The sequence below is a fragment of the Delphinus delphis genome, chromosome 17 (assembly GCF_949987515.2).
Source record: "Delphinus delphis chromosome 17, mDelDel1.2, whole genome shotgun sequence".
Lineage (NCBI taxonomy): Eukaryota > Metazoa > Chordata > Mammalia > Artiodactyla > Delphinidae > Delphinus > Delphinus delphis.
In genome coordinates this window covers 76820923-76846906 of record NC_082699.1, presented here as the reverse complement: position 1 = coordinate 76846906, position 25984 = coordinate 76820923, and the positions used below count along the sequence as shown (strand labels likewise).

At 49.2% G+C, this 25984-nt stretch overlaps 1 protein-coding gene across 1 annotated transcript in view; it reads left to right on the top strand.

Annotated features, from left to right (window-relative positions):
• KCNK9 (potassium two pore domain channel subfamily K member 9) overlaps nt 1-24534 on the top strand; it is a 91684-nt gene extending 67150 nt beyond the window's left edge. The window contains exon 2 of the mRNA XM_060035316.1: nt 23685-24534. Within this exon, the coding sequence (XP_059891299.1) occupies nt 23685-24526 (842 nt within the window). The 3' untranslated portion in view covers nt 24527-24534. The remainder of the gene's footprint in view (nt 1-23684) is intronic.
• Nucleotides 24535-25984: the final 1450 nt, after the last annotated feature.

Genomic DNA, 25984 nt, shown 5'->3' with positions numbered 1-25984 from the left:
GAGGCCACCAGCCTAAGGGAGCCACGAGGCAGGGGCACCTTGGCTCCGCACTGGGTCCCTCCGCTGAGCCATCCCAGCCTGAGGCTGAGGGCCCAGGGGTGAACCTGTAGGCAAGGTGGGGCTGAGGAGGGTGCCGGCATCCATGGCTGGCAGCACAGCACGTGCAAAGTCCCTGGGCATGAAGTAGAAGAAAGGAGACTCATGTGCACCTGGGACAAGCTCATTTACAACGTTTGCAGGGTGTCTTGGAAACCAAAAGGCAAAAATCACAGGCCAGAAGGGTCCAGGGAGAGGCCCCTGCCCTTAGGGAGGCCAGTGCCGGTGTTTTGTGTCTGTCACCTTCTTGAATGCTCGCAGCATTCAAGGGGGAGGCGCGGGTTTATATCGCCTCCAGGACAGACCTGGGCGCCAGGTGCTGGAGCACGTTCCCAGAGTCCCACAGACGAGCAAGCAGGCCGAGCTGGTGTGGCTCGCACCGGGCTGTTTCCACTCGACCTGCAGACACCTCGGGCTGCCGTTGTGCGAGCGAGGGTCTGGGAGAGCTGTGGTCCGGGCCGCGCGTGCGCATCTTCCCGCAGGTGCTGGCTGCAGCCTTTTGTAAAGGAGGTGAACACCGGGTGGTTGTATGGCGGCCGCGGTGGCCCGCATATTAGCTGTGTGTCCTTGGGCAAGTGACTTGGCTGGAATCCTTGAATCCTCCCCCCTCCACGAGGCTGGAGCTGTTATGATTCCATTTTCCAACAAGGACCGAGGACAGAGGCTGTGCGCCGAGCATTGCCCCTCGGTTTTTGTAAGGCTCGGTGTAACGCACGTTCACTGTTAATAACTGGAGAAGGAGTGAGGGGCTTGTTGTGTTCCTCAGCTTTATCTTGCTTCTTTTCTCTTGTTCTCCAGAGTGTCTTGGGCCGCAGAGGTGCATGTGTGCGTGTGCCTGTGTGGGCATAGGTGTGTGCATATATATCTGTGTACGTCTCTGTGTGTGTGCATGTGTGTGTATCTGTGTGTGCACACGTGTGTGTGCATGTGGTGTGTGTCTACATGTGCATCTCTGTGTACCTATGTATCTGTGTACGCCTGTTCGTGCACACATACATGTGTGTGCATGTGTGTATGTGGTGTCTGCGTGTGTGTATCTGTGTGCGTGTGTGTGGGCATAAGTATCTGTATGTCTTGTGTGCATGCGTGTGTTTGTATTTGCATACACATGCACGGGGGCTGTCAGCATCGTACAGCAGGCTGCGCTGTGTAGTCACGGCCATGTCCCACGCCTCGCCCCACCCTAAGGTCACACAGCTAATCATGTCCCGGAGACCAAGTTTTCTCACCTGTGAAATGGACACGGCCGCCCCTGCCCCTGGCAGATGTGGAAACAGGTACAGAAGGGGTCATCCGTGTCTGCACCCGAGTCTGGGGGATCCTGTTGGACAGCAGGGTCGGTGATGACGGCCTGTACGTACCTGCCCCTTGAGTGTGGCCCCTGTGCTGGTAAACCCTGATCTCTACACGTGCTTGTTGTGAGTGGGGGTGGGGGGGGCGCAGCAAGCACCTCCCCTCATCCCCGGCTTCGTGCGACCCCAGCTCCTTTACCCCTCGTGTCACAGTCACCGGGGATCAGCAGGGCCTCTGTCGTGCACGGTCATTCAGGAACCCGGGCTCCGAACAGCGGAAGGTTCCATCCTCCCCGAGGTCCCAGGTCGGCTCCCTGTTCAGGCAGAGCGGGGAAGAGGAAGGAGGAGAGAGAACGGGAGTCCCGAGGCCGGGTTTACGGGCCAGGCCTGGAGCCCTGCAGGAGGCCCGAGAGCCGTGTGGCCCGCCGTGTGCAGAGCAGGAGAGGGCCCACATCTGGGTGGGCACCAGCGCTCTCGGCTAGAGCCCCCCTGCTTTTGCTGCTGCCTGAGCAAATGAGCCTCTCTCGCCACGTGGAGCAAGTCTGCTGCCGTCAGACCCCCGGTGGGTGCCGGGTCGTGTGCGCGACGCGAGCTCAGTTCTAACCATCACCGTGCACTTGGGACCAGGCCGGTGACATCCCCTGAGGCCGGGCGCTGACCCCCTCAGCTGCGACAGGCCCCTGCTTCCCTTCAGGTCCCTCCCTAGTGGTGGGAGGATCCAGGGAGCTGGAGAGAAATGCAGAGTCCCAGGCCCGGGCCCCCTGCCCTGGAACAAGACCCCGGGGCGGCCAATCCCCGTGAGCACACGGGTGGTTTGGGAAGCCGAGCTGTCTACCTTTTACCTTCACTTCAGCTCATCGTGTGTCCCAGAGGCAGAGGCGTGCACATTTTAGCATTTTCAGCCGTGAAAGCAGCGTGTCTTTGCCCTCAGCGGCGTGAGTCATGCTCCTTTCAGTGAGAGGGGAGCCAGGCTTGAAGACAGGCCACCTAACGCCGTGTCTCTTAGGTCCCTGTGTGCCCAGAACGCCTTTGGGATTTGGGGGTGAGGAGAAGAAGGCCTCCCTGGAGGAGGTGGCCTTTGAGCCGGGCCCTGAGAGGGGGCAGAAGCTTCCGGGAGGGAAGGGCAGGCCGCACCTGGGGGGCTGGGGGCTTTGGGGAGCTGGCACTCAGAGGCTGAGTACCTTGGCATCCAGGGCTCTCTCTGTTCGGCCCCCACGGATCTTTCCTCCATGAATTCACCTGCTCCCTCCGTCTCCTGCCCTCCAGGCCCTGAAGGACCGTCTCCACCTCAAACAGAAACAAAGCAGCAGTTTAAATAGTTGTGACTTGGTTTTACTTCTTTAAAAATACAAGTATCAATGATTACCGAATGAGTGGGTATTCTTGGGTATTAAGCCTGTCTTAAAATTGTCTTATTCCACCCTAGACTTTTCAGAAGTCAGCCCGATTTTATATAATTTTTCTTATGAACTTAATTTTTAAGTTTGTTTCCCCAGATTTCCTTGCAGTTTTTGTTTTGGGAAGGGGGGCGTCATGGACTGTGCAGAGAGGGAAGGAGAGTAGAATGGGAGAGAGAGGAGGATTTTCTTGCAAAGGGCTGGAGGAGACAGAAGGAAAACACCTCTTCTTCAGTATGTGGCTGGCTGAGAGCAGGGAGTTAGGATGGGCACCAGCTCCGTCTGACTCTGGGGCTTCTCATCCGTGCCCCCCGAGAGAACACCACTCACTACGCAAAGGGCGTTCCCTCTCCCTGCAGAGCGAATGAGTTGAGGAACGTGAAACATGCTAGCTCGGTCCCTGGCGCAGTGCATGCCCTCTGTAGACGGTGGTTGTGACCACCATCATCTATTATTATGTTTCGTCAGTGATGCCATTGGTTGGTGGTAACTTATGAGAAGAAGTTCACCACACGACACATGTCCTCTGTAAAAAAAAAAAAAAGATGAATGGCTTTTCCCTGACTCCCTGGTTTTGAATGCTGTCCCAGGGGAACCCAGGGCTGGTGGCCCATGCGGCCGAGTTCCGGCTCTGCAGTTGTCCGTGTGCCCGCCAGAGGGCGCCCTTGCATTTTGGTCGCTGACTGGCGGTCCGAGGCTCTTTAGCAAGTGGGCCTGAAAATACTGAGAGCTGTAGGCTTTAACCATCATCTCAGCCCCTTAAACTCCTTACTAGCCACATTTTATATGACCCTCTTCAAGAGCAAACTTACTTGGCGGATGGAGGGCCTCTAACCTCTTCCAGCAGTGAGGCTCCATGCCTCTGAGGGTCCAAGCTTGAGATATTTGAGGGTCTGGGGTCTGGGTATGCCTTGTCCCAGTCCTGTTCCTGATGTCTCTCCTGTTCGGGTCAGAGCCGGGACCCCTGGAAAATGGGAAGCGTTTGGCTTTAAAAATAATGTTTTTCCCCCCACTTCTTGAGGTACAATAGGCATAATGTAAACTTAGCCATTTTCAAGTGTACAGTTCAGTGGTATTTAGTGCATCAATAATGTTTGCAAACCACCACTTCAGTCTAGTTCCAGGACATTTCCATCACCCCAAAAGGAAACCCCCGACTCATCGAGCAGTTGCCGTGTCGTCCCCTCGCCCAGCCCCGGGAAGCCCTAACCTGCTTTCTGTTTCTGTAGACGTGCCCATTCTGTATATTTCATACAAATGGAATCATACAGTGTTACCTGTTGTGTCTGGTTTCTTTCTCTTTGAATAATGTTTTCGAGGCTCAGCCACATCGTAATATGTGTCAGAGATTCCTTCCTTTTAAAAGCATTTTTTGGATTTCCCTGGTGGCGCAGTGGTTGAGAGTCTGCCTGCCAATGCGGGGGACACGGGTTCGTGCCCCGGTCCGGGAAGATCCCACATGCCGCGGAGCGGCTGGGCCCGTGAGCCATGGCCGCTGAGCCTGCGCGTCCGGAGCCTGTGCTCCGCAACGGGAGAGGCCACAACGGTGAGAGGCCCGCGTACCGCAAAAAAAAAAAAAAAATTATTGAGATTTAATTGAACTAAAACATAGTAGTTTCAGATGTATGACATAACGATTTTATTTTTGTTTGTATTGTGAAATGATCACCACAGTACATCTGGTTAACATCCATTACCACACACAGTTACAGTTTTTTTTCTTGTGGTGAGAACTTTTAAGATCTGTTCTCTTAGCAACTTTCAAGTATGCAATAGAGTGTTATGAACTACCGTCGCTGTGCTGTACATCATGTCCCCAGGACTTATTTATTTTACACCTGGAAGTTTGCTCCTTTGACCCCCTGCACCCATTTTGCCCACCGTCCCCGAGTCCCGCCTCCAGCAGCTGTCAATCTTTTCTCTATGAGCTTGATTTTTTTTTATGATTCTATATATAAATGAGATAATACAGTATTTGTCTTTCTCAGACTCATTTTACTTAGCGTAATGTCTATTTATGTTGTCACAAATGGCAAGGTTTCCTTCTCTTTTATGGGAGTAACCTTCCATTGTATACATGCACCAGCTTTTCTTTTTTTTTAAATTATTTAGTTGTTTTTAATTGGTTGATAGCATTATATGTTTCATGTGTACAGTGTTATAGTTCTACTTCTGGACACAGCACAGCACGCTCACCCCTGAAAGTTTAGTTTCCATCTGTCCCCACACTGTGGACCCCCTTTACCCATTTCGCCCTCCCCTGACCTCCATCACCCTGGTAACCACTACCCTGGTTCTCAGTATCTGTGTGCTTGTTTTCATTTGGTTCGTTCATTTATGTTATTTTTTTTTAATTTTTATTGAAGTATAGTTGATTTACAATGTTGTGTTAGTTTCAGGTGTACAGCAAAGTGATTCAGATTTTATATAGAGGTATATATATGCATATATATATTCTTTTTTAGATTCTTTTCCATTATAGGTTATTACAAGATACTGAATATAGTTCCCTGCGCTATACAGTAGGTCCTTGTTGGTAATCTATTTCATATATAGTAGTGTGTATATTTTAATCCCAAATTCTTAATTTATCCCTCCCCTGACACCCCTTCCCCCTTTGGTAACCATAAATTCGTTTTCGGTGTCTGTGAGTCTATTTCTGTTTTGTAAACAGGTTCATTTGTATCATTGTTTTAGATTCTGTGTATAAGTGATATCATGATATTTGTCTTTGTCTAAATTACTTCACTTAGTATGATCACCTTTAGGTCCATCAGTGTTGCTGCAAATGGTATTATTTCATTCTTTTTATGGCTGAGTAATATTCCATTGCATCAATATACCACATCTTCTTTATCCATTCCTCTGTCAATGGACATTTAGGTTGCTTCCATGTCTTGGCTATTGTAAATAGTGCTGCAATGAACGTAAGGGTGCATGTATCTTTTTGAATTACAGTTTCCCCCAGGAGTGGGATTGCTGGGTCGTATGGTAGTTCTATTTTTAGTTTTCTAAGGAACCTCCATACTGTTTTCCATAGTGGTTGCACCAATTTACATTCCCACCAACAGTGCAAGAGGGCTGCCTTTTCTCCACACCCTCTCCAGAATTTATAATTTGTAGACTTTTTGATGATGGCCATTTTGACCAGCGTGAGGTGATACTTCATTGTAATTTTGATTTGCATTTCTCTGATAATTAGCGACGTTGAGCATCTTTTCATGTGCCTGTTGGCCATCTGTATGTCTTCTTTGGAGACATGTCTATTTAGATCTTCTGCCCATGTTTTGATTGGGTTCTTTTTTTTGATATTGAGCCGTATGAGCTGTTTGTGTATTTTGGAAATTAATCCCTTGTTGGTTGAATAATTTGCAAATCGTTTCTCCCATTCCGTAGGTTGTCTTTTCATTTTGTTTATATTTTCCTTTGCTGTGCAAAAGCTTTTGAGTTTAATTAGGTCCCACACCACATTTTGCTAATCCATTCATCCACTGATGGACATTTGGGCCGTCTCCACCTTTTGGCTGTTGTGAATAGTGCTGCTATGAACATGCGTGTACGAGTATTTGAATACCTATTTAAAATTCTTTCGGCTATGTAACTAGGAGTAGAGTTGCTAAAAAGAGTTTTTAAAGGAAATATGTTTTGTTGCTTTGGTCAGCGCTAAGAGTAGAGAACATTCTTGAACAAACTGTAAAGTCTTGCCTTTTACTTACCCGCTGACTTCTGGGTGGTCACCACCATCTGCTGTGGGCATCATTCTCAGCACCCTCAGGGACCCCTGGGATGCAGCTCTGCCCCCATCGGAGGGGTCTCCTGATGCCAGCCTCCCGAGGTCTTTGTGGGACCAAAGGAGAAGCACACGGGGCTGCCCAGGCTCAGTTTCCTCCTCCGTTAAGATAGGGATAATGACCTGTGACTGGATCCTCATAGCACAAAGGAAACAGGACCCAGGGAGGTGCAGCCCAGAGCTGGGAAGAGGCCCACCTGGAGTCTGGACCAGGGTTTCTAGGAGCCCCCGCCATCTCGTCTGCCAGGTGCTCCTGAGTGATAGCACAGACCAGGCGAGAGATGCCGTGTCTATTTAGCACAAGCGGGGGGAGTGGCGCCAGGTTGATACGAGTGGGAAGGTCCTGAGGCCGAGCAGGCTCTGGCCTCACCCGACACCCCGCACCCCGGCCTTCCCAGCCCTCCCAGGAAGGCGCTCACCGGGCTCTCCCCAGGGCGTCCTCACAGGAGGCCTCCCTCCAGACAGAAGAGAAAGACCTGTCAGGAGCTGTTGTTAGAAATCTGCGCCTTGTGAGCTTGCATATTTTTAAAAATGTATTTTTAGGTCTTCTTTCCCTCTTAAGACATATTGAAACAATGAAGCGAAACCACGAGGGAACGTTTCGGGAAATTAATGAGGGAATTGCTCTGTCACTAAATAAAACACCAAATCTGCCAGGTTTTCTTCCAGGGATCACAGTGCCAAACTGGTGACTGAGCAACTCACCAGGCCTCCAGGCGCCTCTGAGAGGGGCCAGGGCTCAGGCCTTGGAAGCCCCGGCCCTGGACAGAAAGCCTCAGGGTTCTCATCTGTGAGATGGGGTCATGGTCCTGTGAGCTGAGTCCCCTTGGGGATGGTGCCCAAGATGGTCACGCCCACCTGGCCGTGGCTCTGCTTGGTGCTCTGAGCGGGGCAGGCGCGTCTATGGCCTTTATTTGTGCATCTGTGAAATGGAACGAACAGATGACTTGCAGCAGGGACCTCACTGTGGTGGGGGAAGGTGAGTGGGGGGGGTGAGATGGGGCTCGGGGGTGGGGAGCCACGGGCCTGGCTGCCCTCTCACTGCCCCCTCTGCTGCCCCCGCCCTCTGTCTCCTCAAGTCCCTTCTGTCCTCTCCCCCCTCCCCTCCAGTCCTTGAGCATCGTGACTTCTCCGTTGGACAAACAGATGGTCAGTTTTCTCTTACTGTGTTTGGCCTGTACCACGTTTTAAAATGTTTCATTAGATACCAGCCAGATCCCACACTTTCAATATCCAGTGTTTCCAGCTTCTCTTTAAAAAGCAGGACATTGGGTCACCCTGGCCTGCAGCCCCGGTCGCTGGGCTCGGGGAGCAGCTGCTCTTTCGGGGACGTGGGTCTCCAGTTGGCCGCCGGCTGCCCGCAGGCCTGGTTGGCCTCACCTGCCCACTTCCCCTCAGACAGACCTAGTGGCCGTAAGAGAAACCGTGTGAGGTGCAGGGTTTGTGAATCGCAAAGGGCTTTGTTATCCTTCCCAAACTGCTCATCATTATTTGTAGCCGTGCTGAGGTGTAGGACGTGTTGCGTGTTAAGCCACTGCAATCAGAGCACTGGCTGAAGCCAGATTACTGGGACACAGATGCGAGTGCCTGAGAGGGGCTGACTGGAGACTGGGCTCGGACCTGGGGGTGGAACAATAGCCCCCGTTTCTCAGGATAGTCTCCTGCATGGTTGGGCTCATCCTCATGGTGGTGAAATGACTTCAGAGGCTCCGGACATCACACCCTGGCCCCTTCAAGTCTGGCAGGAAAGAACAAAAGGCTCATTGGTTCAGGGCTTGGCTGGAGACCCAATCGGAGCCCACAGGAAGCATCATCCCCTCTTGGGGGCTGAATGGCAGTCCTGCACATTAGCCCAAGCCCCCGTGGTGGGACCCGGGAGAAATTCAGGTTCGGTTATAATGTGAGAAGGGTGGCTTGACCTGGGGCTGCCACAAGGGGTGGCCCTTTCAGATGAAAGAATGAATGCAGAAAAGCTTTGCAGACTGTAGAGTGCTGTGGAACTAACTGGAAGGGACTCCCTCGTTCCTCACTCCCCTCTACAGAAGAGAGTAAAGGCTTAGAGTCTAGGTGGCTTTCCCAAGGTCATGGTTGGTAGAGTAGGAGATGGAGCCAGATGTAGTCCTTGGGACTTACTGATTTCCATCCAGGAACCGCTGGAGGACCCTTCCTGCCCACCCTCACCCCCACTCCCCATGCCCCACGGGGCCCATGAATCATTTTCCCTTTTGGTGTCTGCAGACACCTGGGTCTTAATAGTCATGCGGAGCCCATGCGGGGGTCGGAGCCGGGCCAGCACGGTTGGAGGATGGATGAGTGGGATGCTTGTTGCAGGCTGAAGTGGGGAGCCAGCCAGAAAGCACGGGGGGCTGAGGGCAGCCCCCTTCTCCGGCACCTCTCTCCACAAAGCCACCTTGAGTCATTCTTTAATGGAATTTGTGCCTATTTTAATTCCTACAGGCACAAAATCCTTGCGTGTCCTTTATAAATATTTCATTGTCGTCCGGCAGCAAATTCCTGATGCCCAAATGCCTGGGTGGCCATCTCCTTGCCTGGGCCGGGCGGCCTCTGGGCTGGACGAGATGCCCATGACCACTGGCACCTGGCCTTGATAGCTGCTTCTGCGCAGTGAGCAGCAGAGTATCCCTGGGAGGCTGGGACCACTGTGAACTTGACTGAAGAGAGTGAGGAGGCCTGGGCACCCATGGTCCCTAAGGGGCGGAGTCAGGGCTCCAACCCAGGTTGTCCTGATGCCAGGGGCCAACCTTGTCCCGCCCGCTGAAGTGCCCTGGAGGGGAATTCAAAGCTGGATTCGTTGTTTCTGGCACAGGGATCAGGGCAGGCTTCAGGGAGGGGCACTCCACAGTGGGAGAAGCTTTGCAAACTGTGAAGTGCTGTGAGAGTCTGGAAAGGGCTTTTACGGCCAACTATTCATAGGCCTAGATTCCCAGGGAAAAGGAAGGAGCCATGGACAGCCCCAGAGTGTCAGGAGTGAGGCTGGTCTACGACCCACACTACCCAGTTGCCTGATTTACTTCTCACAGTGAGGACAGCCCGCTGGACACCCATGACATCTTAATGAAATGCTGCCCAGGGCAGGAGCTGGGCCTGGGAACTTCTCGGACCTGGCGGTTGTCAGCTTCTGGGAAATCTAGTAGGAGCTGGGGGAGCACAGGGTGTCTTGCAAGGGAGCGCTGCCTTGTAGCTGCAGCTGGCTCTTTGGGGAGCCCCCAACCCAATAGAAATGATGAGTTTTATTACCCTCCTTCCCTGCCTCATTCCCCTCCGGGAAGACAGAGCCTATTCATTTGTTTTATTTGTTAGCCAGCTGCAGTCCAGAGATGCAGGCCTCTCTTCTGCAAAGCCTCTCCCAAGACAGATCAAAGAGACCCACTAAGTATAATTAAAGGGGCCATGAAAATCGGGCTAGATGATGCAGTGTGTTGGGCAAAGCTGCCCTCAGCCGTGCTGGGCTTGGGGATGGGCTAGGACTTCAAGGCAGGCCTGGAAGATGGAGGTCGTATGCATGGTGAGGCTGCCCTCTGAATTCTGAGTGCCTGATCCGTGCTGGGCTCTGGGGTCCACAGGGGTGAGCCAGGGGTGGGCTCTGCCCTCCTGGGAGCTCAGAGTCTGGCAAGAAGGCAGTGGAAGGGAGGGAAGGAGGGAGGGAGGGATGACCTCCAAATGTCATCTCACTGGGGGGGTAGGGCTTCAACGTATGAATTTGTGGGGGACAAACATTTAGTCCATAGCAGGGACTTGGTGACCTGAGAAGAGGTCAGTTCCCATTGCATCTCTGTTTATGCTCCCTGTCCTTGGCCCCATTTCACAGATGAGGAAACCGAGGTGTCTTTCTAGGGTGCTCAGGAGTCCAGATCAGCTTTTCAAGGTGGGGCTTGTTACTTGAACAGTTCTACCCCCTTTTGGGATTTGTAGGTTAGGAAGGCCACGCTGGCCTGTGGTGTGGAGCTGGGCTCTGCAGCCCTTTCTGGGTGGGGAGGTTGGCCGGACGAAGTGGAGGTCCTTTGCAAGGCTGACTTTGTGCATTCCTCTTAACAAACAGCCTTGCAGCTCTCAGAATGCTCCATCCCTACCCCTGGGCTTAGCGCGTGGGTGCACGTGCACGGGCTGGGATGTGGGGCTGGGCTTGCGGTCTTCCTTTCTGTTCTGCTAAACTCCTTCACTGCATATGTCCACCTGCCCTGCCCTTAGCGCTTCTGGTGGGGAAGCCAGGGTCCTGGGCTCAGGCGCTAAGCAGAAGCCCATATGTCCCCCTGCCTCTGCCCTTAGCCTGGTCCTGGGCCCTGCCACCTGCTGACAAAGAGAACCCTGGCCCAGGGAGCACAGTGTTGGAGACGCAGCTGCCGTTTGTGCACACTGGGGGTGGCTTTTCAGGCTGTCACCGCAGTCGCCATCCATGTCAGTGGTCCCCATGGCTGGCCTCACGCCCAGGGGCCTGGCCCCTTGTGGGCACCTGAGCAGCCCATCGGGGCCACGAGCAAGTCTGAGTCTCTGGCTCTGCACACGTGGAAAAGTCAGCAGAAAGGGGGCGGCAGGGCTGGGTGCAGAGGGACAGTGTGAGTCACTGTGTCCCCTGTGTGTGGGGAGCTTCGCATCTGGTGGCTGGTGGCCTTCATGTTCCCCAGTTTGGAGGTCTGGGTGATGGTCATGTTGGTCACTGCTGGGCTCCTGTGGGGCTGGGGAAGGATGACCCTGTCTCTTGCAGAGTGGCCGTGAGCTGGTCTGATCTCCCCTTTCCAGCCTCATTTCTCACATCTGTCCAGGGAACTGAATAACTCTGCTGAGGTCACAGAGCAGCAGCCCAGAGGTTTCAGCATATCTTCTGCACCCCCAAGCACACCTCCTGAGCCCTGTATAAATCAATTTTAGATGTGTCTTTGCCAAAAGGATGAATTGTTTATGATGATGGAAGGATGAGCGGTATGGTCCTAGGTGGGATTCCTGAGGTTTTGTCGGTGGAGGAGAAACTGGCTCCCAGTGCCTGGGAAGATGGGGGGTAGGGGGAGCCCAGGATCTTAAAGGGAAAAACCTGGACAGGGATGTGGCTCTGAGCTCAAGGGACTGGTCCTCACAGGTGGGGTGGGAGGCAACACAGGAGAACAGGCACCAGCCTGGGAGTCCTCAGTGGCATTGCGACACCCATGCCCTCCACCTAAGGTCCCCTTGTCCAGGCACTGGGTGGGGCTCTGAGCACTGGCTGGCTGGTGCCCCTCTGGAGATCTCGGGGGAAGATGAAAAGCCCCCGTGGATCCCCTGTGCCAGAAACAGGTCATGGTGCATAGTCAAGGCTCTGGATGAGTCTCAGTGGATAACATATGAGCAGATACATAAATCCGGCTCCCAGCCCAGGAAGGCCAGGCTGCCTTCATTCACTCACAGATTAAAAAAAAAAAAACCACCCACAGTCTTCTAGGATCTGAGTTGTCACACAGGTTCTCTGAGAGCATTGAAGATTTGTAGCTTGTTCTCCTCTTTATAACAGGCTCGCTATGCTGTTCCATTGATCTATATTTCTGTTTTTGTGTCAGTACCATACTGTTTTGATTACTGTAGCTTTGTAGTATAGTCTGAAGTCAGGAAGCCTGATTCCTCCAGCTCCATTTTTCTTCAGTATTGCTTTGGCTACTCGGGGTCTTTTGTGTTTGTATACAAATTAAAATTTTTTTGTGTGCTAGTTCTCTAAAACATACCATTGGTAATTTAACAGAGATTGCACTGAATCTGTAGATTGCCTTGGGTAGTATAGTCATTTTAACAATATTGATTCTTCCATTCTAAGAACATGGTATATCTTTCCATCTGTTTGTGTCGTCTTCAGTTTCTTTCACCAGCATCTTATAGTTTTCAGAGTGTAGTAGGTCTTTTGCCTCCTTAGGTAGGTTTATCCCTAGGTATTTTATTCTCTTTGATGTGCTGGTCCATGGGGCTGTTTCCTTAATTTCTCTTTCTGATCTTTCGTTGTTACAGATTTCTGTATATTAATTCCATTCTCCTCTTGGGAAGGAGAAGCTGTCTTCTCTCGTGTGTCTGGCATATGTGTATTTTGTATGTTCTCCACTGCGTATATCTGTTATCTGTAGATATGGATGCTACTGAGATATGGGTACGTACAATCCCTGCAGCCCGTGCACACATGTGGTGCACACATCCTGTGTCTTGAGTGCACTTTCCGTGCATGTGCACACCCTGCACAAAGTGTGTGACTCTGGGTGTGCGGTGGGTAGACCGTAGATGCTTTGTGTGTTGGTCTAATACATATATGGTATGTGGCTTTTGCCCACGTTTCACATCCACGTGCAGTTCCTCTACCCAACACATCCATCTTTCACAAAGTTCCAAGCGTATATAGACCATGTGTATCTGTATAAAGCATCCATGCTATGTCTGTGTGTTCCATTGATACTTTATGAATATTCTGTACGTAGACCTGATATGTGTTGACCCGTTTGCATGCAGTGCCCACCGCGTTGCATCATAAGGAGACCTGGGAAGCAGATGCAGTGGAGAATACACGTGGTGTATCAGCCAGGGTCTTGGCAGGAGGTGGTACTCTCAACTTGAACAGTTAATTAATGGCTGTTTCTAGTGTGGGAGGGTGGGTAGGTTGGAGGGAAAGCAACGAGGGAAGGTGTGGTAGCCTGGGATGAGCAACTGTGGAGAGCTGTCGGTCAACATGCCTGGGATGTAGCTGCTAGCACTTGTAGAGTTGCTCCGTGGCGTGAACCTGCTGGCAGATGTAGCTCATTACCAAGGTCCTCCTCTTCCTCCGTTCCTCTGACCTCCTGCTGGGACTGTTCCTTGGATGAACTCAGCTGGACACCAGAGGGCCAAGAACCCCTCGAGGTGGCTTATGCAGACTTAGCCTCCCCAGTGGAGAGCAGGGTGGAGATGGGTGCATCTAGATGGGGAAACTGAAGATACCCGGTCAGGCCTCCGTCTGCCTGAAAGGCTCTGCAAGTTGGGAAGCTTCTTTCTCGCTGCAGTGGTAATGGTCCTGTGCCCTGGATCACTGGGGCCCTAGGAGATTTATTCTAGGAGCTGAACTTTGGAAGGTCCTGAACTTTGGGGGTGTTACCGGCCCACACTCTCTTGTGCACGCGTCTTGCTAAGGGATGTCATTGCTGTAGCAGATCAGTGGGATATACTGTGGGATGTCAAAATGATGGAGTTCTTTCTGTAGTATGATGGGCCGCGGGAGAACTGACACAACCCCGGGACAGGATACACGGGCATCCTGCCATCCAGGCCCTGTGAAGGGACACCACTTCTGATCATTTTTACTTTACAGGAGGGGGGCCTGAGCACCTGGGTTTGAGCCAGCAAATGCTGTGCTGGTTTCCTCCAGTAAATATATCCCATCCGGAACCGTTAGCTAATTTACCGCCTTATTAAGTTGCCAGCAATCGACTGTCTTCCAGCATCCATCTGGGTTTTATATCAGCCACACAGGTGAGCTATACGGCGATGTCGCGGGATTCCCACCCCTGCACTTTGTATAAATATAAACCCACTTGTTTACCAAGATGCACTTCATTCTTTCCTGAAGACCCAAGTCTCCATCTGGTGCCATTTCCCTCCAGGCAGAAGAACTTCCTTAGTAATCATGCTATGCAGAGCAGCAGGAAACAAGTTTTTAGTCTGAAAGTGGATTTTGCCTTCATTCTTTTTTTTTTTTTCACATCTTTATTGGAGCATAATTGCTTTACAATGGTGTGTTAGTTTCTGCTTTATAACAAAGTGAATCAGTTATACATATACATATGTTCCCATATCTCTTCACTCTTGCGTCTCCCTCCCTCCCACCCTCCCTATCCCACCCCTCTAGGTGGTCACAGAGCACCGAGCTGATCTCCCTGTGCTATGTGGCTGCTTCCCACTAGCTATCTATTTTACATTTGGTAGTGTATATATGTCCATGCCACTCTCTCACTTCGTCCCAGCTTACCCTTCCCCCTCCCCATATCCTCAAGTTCATTCTCTAGGAGGTCTGCGTCTTTATTCCTGTCTTACCCCTAGGTTCTTCATGACATTTGTTTTTCCTTAAATTCCATATATATGTGTTAGCATACGGTATTTGTCTCTCTCTTTCTGACTTACTTCACTCTGTATGACAGACTCTAGGTCCATCCACCTCATTACAAATAGCTCAATTTTGTTTCTTTTTATGGCTGAGTAATATTCCATTGTATATATGTGCCACATCTTCTTTATCCATTCATCTGATGATGGACACTGAGGTTGTTTCCATCTCCGGGCTATTGTAAATAGGGCTGCAATGAGCATTTTGGTACATGACTCTTTTTGAATGATGGTTTTCTCAGGGTATATGCCCAGTAGTGGGATTGCTGGGTCATATGGTAGTTCTATTTGTAGTTTTTTAAGGAACCTCCATACTGTTCTCCACAGTGGCTGTATCAATTTACCTTCCCACCAACAGTGCAAGAGGGTTCCCTTTTCTCCACACCCTCTCCAGCATTTATTGTTTCTAGATTTTTTGATGATGGCCATTCTGACTGGTGTGAGACGATATCTCATTGTAGTTTTGATTTGCATTTCTCTAATGATTAGTGACGTTGAGCATTCTTTCATGTGTTTGTTGACAGTCTGTATATCTTCTTTGGAGAAATGTCTATTTAGGTCTTCTGCCCATTTTTGGATTGGGTTGTTTGTTTTTTTGTTATTAAGCTGCATGAGCTGCTTATAAATTTTGGAGATTAATCCTTTGTCAGTTGCTTCATTTGCAAATATTTTCTCCCATTCTGAGGGTTGTCTTTTCGTTTTGTATATGGTTTCCTTTGCTGTGCAAAAGCTTTGAAGTTTCATTAGGTCCCATTTGTTTATTTTTGTTTTTATTTCCATTTCTCTAGGAGGTGGGTCAAAAAGGATCTTGCTGTGATTTACATCATAGAGTGTTCTGCCTATGTTTTCCTCTAAGAGTTTGATAGTTTCTGGCCTTACATTTAGGTCTTTAATCCATTTTGAGCTTATTTTTCTGTGTGGTGTTAGGGAGTGATCTAATCTCATACTTTTACATGTAGCTGTCCAGTTTTCCCAGCACCACTTATTGAAGAGGCTGTCCTTTCTCCACTGTACATTCCTGCCTCCTTTATCAAAGATAAGGTGACCATATGTGCGTGAGTTTATCTCTGGGCTTTCTATCCTGTTCCGTTGATCTATCTTTCTGTTTTTGTGCCAGTACCATACTGTCTTGATTACTCTGGCTTTGTAGTATAGTCTGAAGTCAGGGAGCCTGATTCCTGCAGCTCTGTTTTTCGTTCTCAAGATTGCTTTGGCTATTCGGGGTCTTTTGTGTTTCCATAAAAATTGTGAAATTTTTTGTTCTAGTTCTGTGAAAAATGCCAGTGGTAGTTTGATAGGGATTGCATTGAATCTGTAGATTGCTTTGGGTAGTAGAGTCATTTTCACAATGTTGATTCTTCCGATCCAAGAACATGGTATATCTCTCCATCTATTTGTATCATCTTTAATTTCTTTCATCAGTGTCTTATAATTTTCTGCGTACAGGTCTTTTGTCTCCTTAGGTAGGTTTATTCCTAGATATTTTATTCTTTTAGTTGCAATGGTAAATGGGAGTGTTTTCTTGATTTCACTTTCAGATTTTTCATCCTTAGTGTGTAGGAATGCCAGAGATTTCTGTGCATTAATTTTGTATCCTGCTACTTTACCAAATTCATTCATTAGCTCTAGTAGTTTTCTGGTAGCATCTTTAGGATTCTCTATGTATAGTATCATGTCATCTGCAAACAGTGACAGCTTTACTTCTTCTCTTCCGATTTGGATTCCTTTTATTTCCTTTTGTTCTCTGATTGCTGTGGCTAAAACTTCCAAAACCATGTTGAATAAGAGTGGCGAGAGTGGGCAACCTTGTCTTGTTCCTGATCTTAGTGGAAATGCTTTCAGTTTTTCACCATTGAAGACAATGTTGGCTGTGGGTTTGTCATATACGGCCTTTATTATGTTGAGGAAAGTTCCCTCTATGCCTACTTTCTGCAGGGTTTTTATCATAAATGGGTGTTGAATTTTGTCGAAAGTTGAGATGATCATATGGATTTTCTCCTTCAATTTGTTAATATGGTGTATCACGTTGATTGATTTGCGTATATTGAAGAATCCTTGCATTCCTGGAATAAACCCTACTTGATCATGGTGTATGATCCGTTTAATGTGCTGTTGGATTCTGTTTGCTACTATTTTGTTGAGGATTTTTGCATCTATGTTCATCAGTGATATTGGCCTGTAGTTTTCTTTCTTCGTGACATCCTTGTCTGGTTTTGGTATCAGGGTGATGGTGGCCTCATAGAATGAGTTTGGGAGTGTTCCTCCCTCTGCTATATTTTGGAAGAGTTTGAGAAGGATAGGTGTTAGCTCTTCTCTAAATGTTTGATAGAATTCGCCTGTGAAGCCCTCTGGTCCTGGGCTTTTGTTTGTTGGAAGATTTTTAATCACAGTTTCAATTTCAGTGCTTGTGATTGGTCTGTTCATATTTTCTATTTCTTCCTGATTCAGTCTTGGCAGGTTATGCATTTCTAAGAATTTGTCCATTTCTTCCAGGTTGTCCATTTTATTGGCATAGAGTTGCTTGTAGTAATCTCTCATGATCTTTTGTATTTCTGCAGTGTCAGTTGTTACTTCTCCTTTTTCATTTCTAATTCTATTGATTTGAGTCTTCTCCCTTTTTTTCTTGATGAGTCTGGCTAATGATTTATCAATTTTGTTTATCTTCTCAAAGAACCAGCTTTTAGTTTTATTGATCTTTGCTATCGTTTCCTTCATTTCTTTTTCATTTATTTCTGATATGATTTTTATGATTTCTTTCCTCCTGCTAACTTTGGGGTTGTTTTGTCCTTCTTTCTCTAATTGCTTTAGGTGCAAGGTTAGGTTGTTTATTCGAGATGTTTCCTGTTTCTTAAGGTAGGATTGTATTGCCATAAACTTCCCTCTTAGAACTGCTTTTGCCGCATCCCATAGATTTTGGGTTATTGTGTCTCCATTGTCATTTGTTTCTAGGTATTTTTTATTTTCTCTTTGATTTCTTCAGTGATCACTTTGTTATTTAGTAGTGTATTGTTTAGCCTCCACGTGTTTGTATTTTTTAGAGATCTTTTCCTGTAATTGATATCTAGTCTCAGCGTTGTGGTCGGAAAAGATACTTGATACCATTTCAATTTTCTTAAGTTTACCAAGGCTTGATTTGTGACCCAAGATATGATGTATCCTGGAGAATGCTCCATGAGCACTAGAGAAAAATGTGTATTCTGTTGTTTTTGGATGGAATGTCCTATAAATATCAATTAAGTCCATCTTGTTTAATGTATCATTTAAAGCTTGTGTCTCCTTATTTATTTTTATTTTGGATGACCTGTCCATTGGTGAAAGTGGGGTGTTGAAGTCTCCTACTATGATTGTGTCACTGTTGCTTTCCCATTTTATGGCTGCTAGTATTTGCCTTATGTATTGAGGTGCTCCTACGTTGGGTGCATAAATATTTACAATTGTTATGTCTTCTTCTTGGATCGATCCCTTGATCATTATGTAGTGTCCTTCTTTGTCTCTTTTAATAGTCTTTATTTTAAAGTCTATTTTGTCTGATATGAGAATTCCTACTCCAGCTTTCTTTTGGTTTCCATTTGCATGAAGTATCTTTTTCCATCCCCTCACTTTCAGTCTGTATGTGTCTCTAGGTCTGAAGTGGGTCTCTTGTAGACAGCAAATATATGGGTCTTATTTTTGTATCCATTCAGCCAATGTGTGTCTTTTGGTGGGAGCATTTAGTCCATTTACATTTAAGGTAATTAGCAATACGTATGTTCCTATTCCCATTTTCTTAATTGTTTTGGGTTTGTTATTGTAGGTCTTTTCCTTCTCTTGTGTTTCTTGCCTAGAGAAGTTCGTTTAGTAGTTGTTGTAAAGGTGGTTTGGTGGTGAACTCTCTCAGCTTTTGCTTGTCTGTAAAGGTTTTAATTTCTCCATCAAATCTGAATGAGATCCTTGCTGGGTAGAGTAATCTTGGTTGCAGGTTTTTCTCCTTCATCACTTTAAGTCCCTTCTGGCTTTCAGAGTTTCTGCTGAAAGATCAGCTGTTAACCTTATGGGGATTCCCTTGTGTGTTAGTTGTTGTTTTTCCCTTGCTGCTTTTAATATGTTTTCTTTGTATTTAATTTTTGACAGTTTGATTAATATGTGTCTTGGCGTATTTCTCCTTGGATTTATCCTGTATGGGACTCTTTGTGCTTCTTGGACTTGATTATTTCCTTTCCCATATTAGGGAAGTTTTCAACCATAATCTCTTCAAATATTTTCTCAGTCCCTTTCTTTTTCTCTTCTTCTGGAACCCCTATAATTCGAATGTTGGTGTGTTTAATGTTGGCCCAGAGGTCTCTGAGCCTGTCCTCAGTTCTTTTCATTCTTTATTCTGCTTTGTAGTAGTTATTTCCACTCTTTTATCTTCCAGGTCACTTATCCGTTCTTCTGCCTCAGTTATTCTGCTATTGATCCCTTCTAGAGTATTTTTAATTTCATTTATTGTGTTGTTCATCGTTGCTTGTTTCATCTTTAGTTCTTCTAGGTCCTTGTTAAATGTTTCTTGCATTTTGTCTATTCTATTTCCAAGATTTTGGATCATCTTTCCTATCATTATTCTGAATTCTTTTTCAGGTAGACTGCCTATTTCCTCTTCATTTGTTAGGTCTGGTGGGTTTTTATCTTGCTCCTTCATCTGCTGTGTGTTTTTCTGTCTTCTCATTTTGCTTATCTTACTGTGTTTGGGGTCTCCTTTTCGCAGGCTGCAGGTTCGTAGTTCCCGCTGTTTTTGGTGTCTGCCCCCAGTGGGTAAGGTTGGTTCAGTGGGTTGTGTAGGCTTCCTGGTGGAGGGAACTGGTGCCTGTGTTGTGGTGGATGAGGCTGGATCTTGTCTTTCTGGTGGGCAGGTCCACGTCTGGTGGTGTGTTTTGGGGTGTCTGTGGACTTATTATGATTTTAGGCAGCCTCTCTGCTGATGGGTGGGGTTGTGTTCCTGCCTTGCTAGTTGTTTGGCATAGGGTGTCCAGCACTGTAGGTTGCTGGTCGTTGAGTGAAGCTGGGTGCTGGTGTTGAGATGGAGCTCTCTGGGAGATTTTCGCCGTTTGATATTATGTGGAGCTGGGAGGTCTCTTGTGGACCAGTGTCCTGAAGTTGGCTCTCCCACCTCAGAGGCACAGCACTGACTCCTGGCTGCAGCACCAAGAGCCTTTCATCCACACGGTCTCAAAGTCCACCTCCTTAATTTGGGATGATTCGTTGTCTATTCAGGTATTCCACAGGTGCAGGTACATCAGGTTGATTGTGGAGATTTAATCCGCTGCTCCTGAGGCTGCTGGAGAGATTTCCCTTTGTCTTCTTTGTTCTCACAGCTCCCAGGGGCTCAGCTTTGGATTTGGCCCCGCCTCTGTGTGTAGGTTGCCGGAGGGCGTCTGTTCTTCACTCAGAGAGGAGGGGCTTAAAGGAGCCGCTGATTCGGGGGCTCTGGCGCACTCAGGCTGGGGAGAGGGAGGGGCACGGAGTGCGGGGTGAGCCTGTGGTGGCAGAGGCCGGCATGACATTGCACCAGTGTGCGGTGCGCCGTGCGTTCTCCCGGGGAAGTTGTCCCTGGATCCCGGGACCCTGGCAGTGGCGGGCTGCACAGGCTTCTGGAAGGGGGGTGTGGATAGTGACCTGTGGTGACACACAGGCTTCTTGGTGGCGGCAGCAGCAGCCTTAGCGTCTCTGGGGTCCGCGCTGTTAGCCGCGGCTCACGCTTGTCTCTGGAGCTCCTTTAAGCAGTGCTCGTAATCCCCTCTCCTCGCGCACCAGGAAACAGAGAGGAAAGAAAAAGTCTCTTGCCTCTTCGGCAGCTCCAGACTTTTCCCCGGACTCCCTCCTGGCTAACCGTGGCGCACTAACCCCCTGCAGGCTGTGTTCACGCCGCCAACCCCAGTCCTCTCCCTGCGCTCTGACTGAAGCCCGATCCTCAGCTCCCAGCCCCGCCCACCCCGGCGGGGGAGCAGACAAGCCTCTCGGGCTGGTGAGTGCCGGTCGGCACTGATCCTCTGTGCAGGAGTCTCCCCGCTTTGCCCTCCGCACCCTGTTGCTGCGCTCTCCTCTGCGGCCCCAAAGCTCCCCCCTCCACCACTCGTAGTCTCCGTCCGCGAGGGGGCTTCCTAGTGTGTGAAAACCTTTCCTCCTTCACGGCTCCCTCCCACTGGTGCAGGTCCCGTCCCTATCCTTTTGTCTCTGTTTATTCTTTTTTCTTTTGCCCTATGCAGGTACGTGGGGAGTTTCTTGCCTTTTGGGAGGTCTGAGGTCTTCTGCCAGCGTTCAGTAGGTGTTCTGTAGGAGTTGTTCCACGTGTAGATGTATTTCTGGTGTATCTGTGGGGAGGAAGGTGATCTCCGCATCTTACTCTTCCGCCATCTTCCTGGAAGTCTCCTATTTGTAGTTTTTTAAGGAACGTCCATACTGTTCTCCATAGTGGCTGTACCAATTCACATTCCCACCAGCAGTGCCAGAGGGTTCCCTTTTCCCCACACCCACTCCAGCATTTATTGTTTCTAGATTTCTTGATGATGGCCATTCTGGCTGGTGTGAGATGATATCTCATTGTAGTTTTGATTTTTGCCTTCATTCTTAAAGAATACTTTCCCTGGATAGACAGTTCTGGGTTACGGTCTCTTTAAAAAGCTCTTTAAAGATGTTATCCACTGTTTCCTGGCCCCTGTTGTTTACGATCAGAAGTGCTGTTTAGTTGTTTTCCTGTATGTGATACACGGTTTCTCTCTGGTGCTTTCAAGATCTTCCCTCTCTGGTGTTCAGCAGCTTGATTCCGACGTGTGGTTTTTGTTGTATTTATCTTGCTTGAGGCTTACCGAGTTTCTTGAATCTGTAAATTTGTCTTCCACCAAATTTTGGTTATTATTTCTTCAATTTTTTTGTCTCATTCTCTTTCTTCTAGGACACCTGGTGACACTGTCCTACGTGTCTCTGAGGCTGTTAAAATTTATTAATTTCTGATCTTTATTCGTCTCTTCAGGTTGGATCATTTCCATTGATATGCCTGTTGTTCTCTCCTTCTTGCTGTTTCACTGTTCTGTCCTTTCTGGCCCAACTCCAACGTTGACCTGCCATTTCTTCTCTTTCGTAAGGACTGTGGGGTTGCTGAGGGGTCAGAGCTCTGCACTGGCTCAGTGGGACTGAGGGCCAGAGAGGATACAAATGTGTGATGTCATCTCTGCTGTGAAAGTGTGGCCCCTGGGGCAGGCAAGACGTGGCACCAGTTCATGCCAGGGGAAAGGCGGACAGGCTGAACGGCAGTGATGAGTCTCTGGGAGAGAGGCCCGGGCTAGCGCAGTCAGTTGTCTCCCTGGGGGACACAGTGGGCGGGGTGCAGGTCTCTCCTGAGTCCTAGGCCCTGGGCTAGCTGCTCTCTGACCTCAGCAGACCTGCACAACATCCCCACCTCAAAAGTATCATCCTCCCACGTAACAGACTGGGAGAGGTTGTCTGGGGCCTAAGGTGGCGCAGCTGGTTAAATGACCATGAGCGTGTGGCTCGGGGAGCACCAGGGAAGCCTTTTGTGACGGGGCAGGATTTGAGACGTTGGAAGGCCACGCGCCTCCTCCAAGTGCTCAGTCCAAATACCGCCCATGATCCTGGTATTTTTCTGGGCAGCATTAGTCCCGGAACTTGAACTAGTCTTAGGTTTCTTCTGCCATGTTGTGCAGACCCTGTCCTGGCTCTGACACGATCACTGACCAGCCAGGTGACACCGGCAGGTAACTCACCTTTCCAGCACCACTGTCCTCATTTGAATGTGAGGAAATACAGGCTCGGTCTTGCATAGTTGATGCAGGGGATCAACGAAGTGATGGTCTGTGCGGCTGCGTGAAGAGTTTCAAAAGCGCTTACACACACGAGGTCGCTAAGGATTATTCGTTCCGTCGATTCTGACAAGGCCACATTCACACAGTGGCATAAATTTATTCTGTCCTTTGTTAAAGCGGTATTTTCTGTGCTCGGTGTTTCTCTAGGTGTGAGGATACAGCAGGGGACAAAACAGGTAAAAATCTTTGCCCTCGTGGTGTTTATGCTCCACCCTGCAATGACCTCTCTCAATTCAAGACGTCTGCTTTTAAAAAAAGTCTCATTTTGGGGATTGGAACCCAGAGTTTTCATCCACCAACTCTGAAGAAACCAAGCTCCCCTGCTATTAAGTAACTGACTCGGTTTCCTTGCCAGTGGTGTCAGATGCATCACGCCTGTTTTATAGGGTCGTCACGAGGGTAGAAGGAGGTGATGTATGACAAGGAGTCCACACGGACTGGCCGTGGGCTGGTGGGTCCCCGATGCCTGAGCTGGGGACACGGGGAGCCTGGGGCAGAAGGCAAGTTGATTTGCTCCATGCCGAGCTTCCTGGCACCACCGTTGAGAACGTGGAAACCGGGGTTCTTTCTCCCCTTCCCCAGCGCACACAGAAAGGACTCTAGGGAATCCATCATCCCCTCCCCCCTGTGCACCCCTCTTACCTTCCGTGGTGTCCCCACCTCCCGGGGCAGCCCCACAGCTCCCAGCGGGGGAGGTGCCAGGATCCACACCTCCTTGGCTGTCCGCCCGCCTGTCTGCTCTACCTGGCCCTGGACCACGCATGTATCTAAGAATAGAATCATGGCGGTCAAAAACAAGAACCACCACTAAAAAACCCAGTTAGCATTCTCTGACTCTTCACTCTTAATGTTGCCCCATGTTGGGATATTGAATTTTCTCCCCCGGGCTGGCCACTTTTGGAGTTTTCTGCAAAATGTTACGAGTGAATATGCTGCTTTTCTTTGAGAAAACTGTGTTACTGGAAGAACAGTGCAATGACCCCCCAAGCTCCTCTTGTGACCAAATGCCCCAGACCTCCCCCCCACAACAAACTTCAAAGGCTATTTCTTCACTGATTCTTCCCTGTTCTTCGCCCCACCCCTCAGGCGCTGGCGCCGCGCCCACATCCACACCCACCCCGAACCGCAGGAGACCCCAGCTGACTCCGTCTCCCTGTCCTCTCACCTCCTCCCGCAGGTTACGGGCACGCTGCTCCGGGCACGGACGCGGGCAAGGCCTTCTGCATGTTCTACGCGGTGCTGGGCATCCCGCTGACGCTGGTCATGTTCCAGAGCCTGGGCGAGCGGATGAACACGTTCGTGCGCTACCTGCTGAAGCGCATCAAGAGGTGCTGTGGCATGCGCAACACGGAGGTGTCCATGGAGAACATGGTGACCGTGGGCTTCTTCTCCTGCATGGGGACGCTGTGCATCGGGGCGGCCGCCTTCTCCCAGTGCGAGGAGTGGAGCTTCTTCCACGCCTACTACTACTGCTTCATCACGTTGACTACCATTGGCTTTGGGGACTACGTGGCCCTGCAGACCAAGGGCGCCCTGCAGAGGAAGCCGCTCTACGTGGCCTTTAGCTTTATGTATATCCTGGTGGGGCTGACGGTCATAGGGGCCTTCCTCAACCTGGTGGTCCTCAGGTTCCTGACCATGAACAGCGAGGACGAGCGGCGGGACGCCGAGGAGCGGGCGTCCCTCGCCGGCAACCGCAACAGCATGGCCATCCACATCCCCGAGGAGGCGCGGCAGGGCCGGCCCCGGTACAAGGCGGACGCGGCGGACCTACAGTCCGTGTGCTCCTGCACCTGCTACCGCCCGCAGGAATACGGTGGCCGCTCGGCGGCGCAGCAGAACTCCTTCAGCACCAAGCTCGCCCCCCAGTACTTCCACCCCATCTCTTACAAGATCGAGGAGATCTCACCAAGCACATTAAAAAACAGCCTCTTCCCGTCCCCTATTAGCTCCGTTTCTCCCGGGTTACACAGCTTTACCGACAACCACAGGCTGATGAGACGGCGGAAGTCCATCTAGGGTCTGGGGAGGGAAACACAAACAAGTCATTTGTCATAGCTGACGTTAAGTCTCATTGGCCCACCTTGTCTTATTTATTGATTATGGTTATATCCTTTATTGTTATGATTATTGTCATCATTTTTTCTTTCTCTCCTTCCCTCTTTCTTGGTTTCATTTCTTCCCCACCTTCCCAGCGAGACAGAGCAGGCCAAAGGGAAAAAAGGAAAGGCCCGTCTTCCTGTGAAACTCGCATCTGAGCATGAAGCATGGATTTCTTCCTTCTTCCCAGCAAAGTATGCCTTACATTTCTCCCCAGCCCGCCCCACCTCTGGGGTGGCTTTCCCAGGACAGGTGTGAGACCCAGACAAGGAGACAGAGCCCAGAGGATACCTGACCCAAAGTTGCACACGCGGCTGAGAGCCTCGAGTGCCCACCCACAGTGGTGTCTCTGACCCAACTCCTTTCTCTTTTCCTCCCCAAGCAGTGGGTGGCCGAATGTGTGTGGTCTGAGTGTGTGTGAATGAGTGCACACACCAGTGTGCTTCTGATGTGACAGAATGGAAAGTATCAGGTATTCATCCTTCTTCTCCGTCACACAATTTTGTTAATAGCCTGCTTTCGGCCGCTTCCAAACAAAACGGGAAAACAAACAAAACCCACGAGGTTTCTGATTTGTCATCTTGCCAAATCATGCATGTTCCACAAGCAATCTTTATCCCAGATACGTCATGACCACATTTTTAAAAATGCTAGATTCTAAATTATATTAACTTCTTTTTAGGGGGTGGGTGGGCAAGCCGACACGGATCATTTTAGCTTGCCAGTTCAAAAATTTTTTAAACAAGCATGCACTTTGTTAAACTGGTATGCGTTATCAACACAAGAAAACAAAACTAGCAATGGAATAATCAAAAGCCAATAATATTAATTTATCAGAGACATTTTTAATTTCACCACCTCTAGTTCCAACGATTTTCCGTGTAACTGGACGTGTTGGGGAAACTGGAAAACTGTTGCAACCACAGAGTATCTTATTCTCTCTTATTTGTGTGATGATGATGACTTGTGTAGCATCTACCTACATGAGTAAGAACTACAGTTCGGGATGCTTGGGTGAGAATGGGTATTGGTAAGTGGACGTGGTTTCTTTTCCTAATGAAAAACGACAGGGCATTCCTCATTTTAAAGAATATATATAATGTATTTTAAGAAAGATTGTCTCTAACTGCATTTGATTTGTAAATAAGGGAATGTTGATGTTGGTCTCAGGAAGAGTTTGGAGGCAAGGAGCTGCGTCTTGGCCTGCTGGGAACTTGTCAGTCTCGGGGTGATTCTTTTTCTGAATAATGGAGAAATTCCTCCCCACTCTCAATAGGGGATGACCCCAAAGGGAAGGCCTGCTAACATCCTTGGGGGGCGGGGCTATAGAACATAGCACACATTGGAGGCCCTTTCCAAGACAGGAATAAAGCAAAG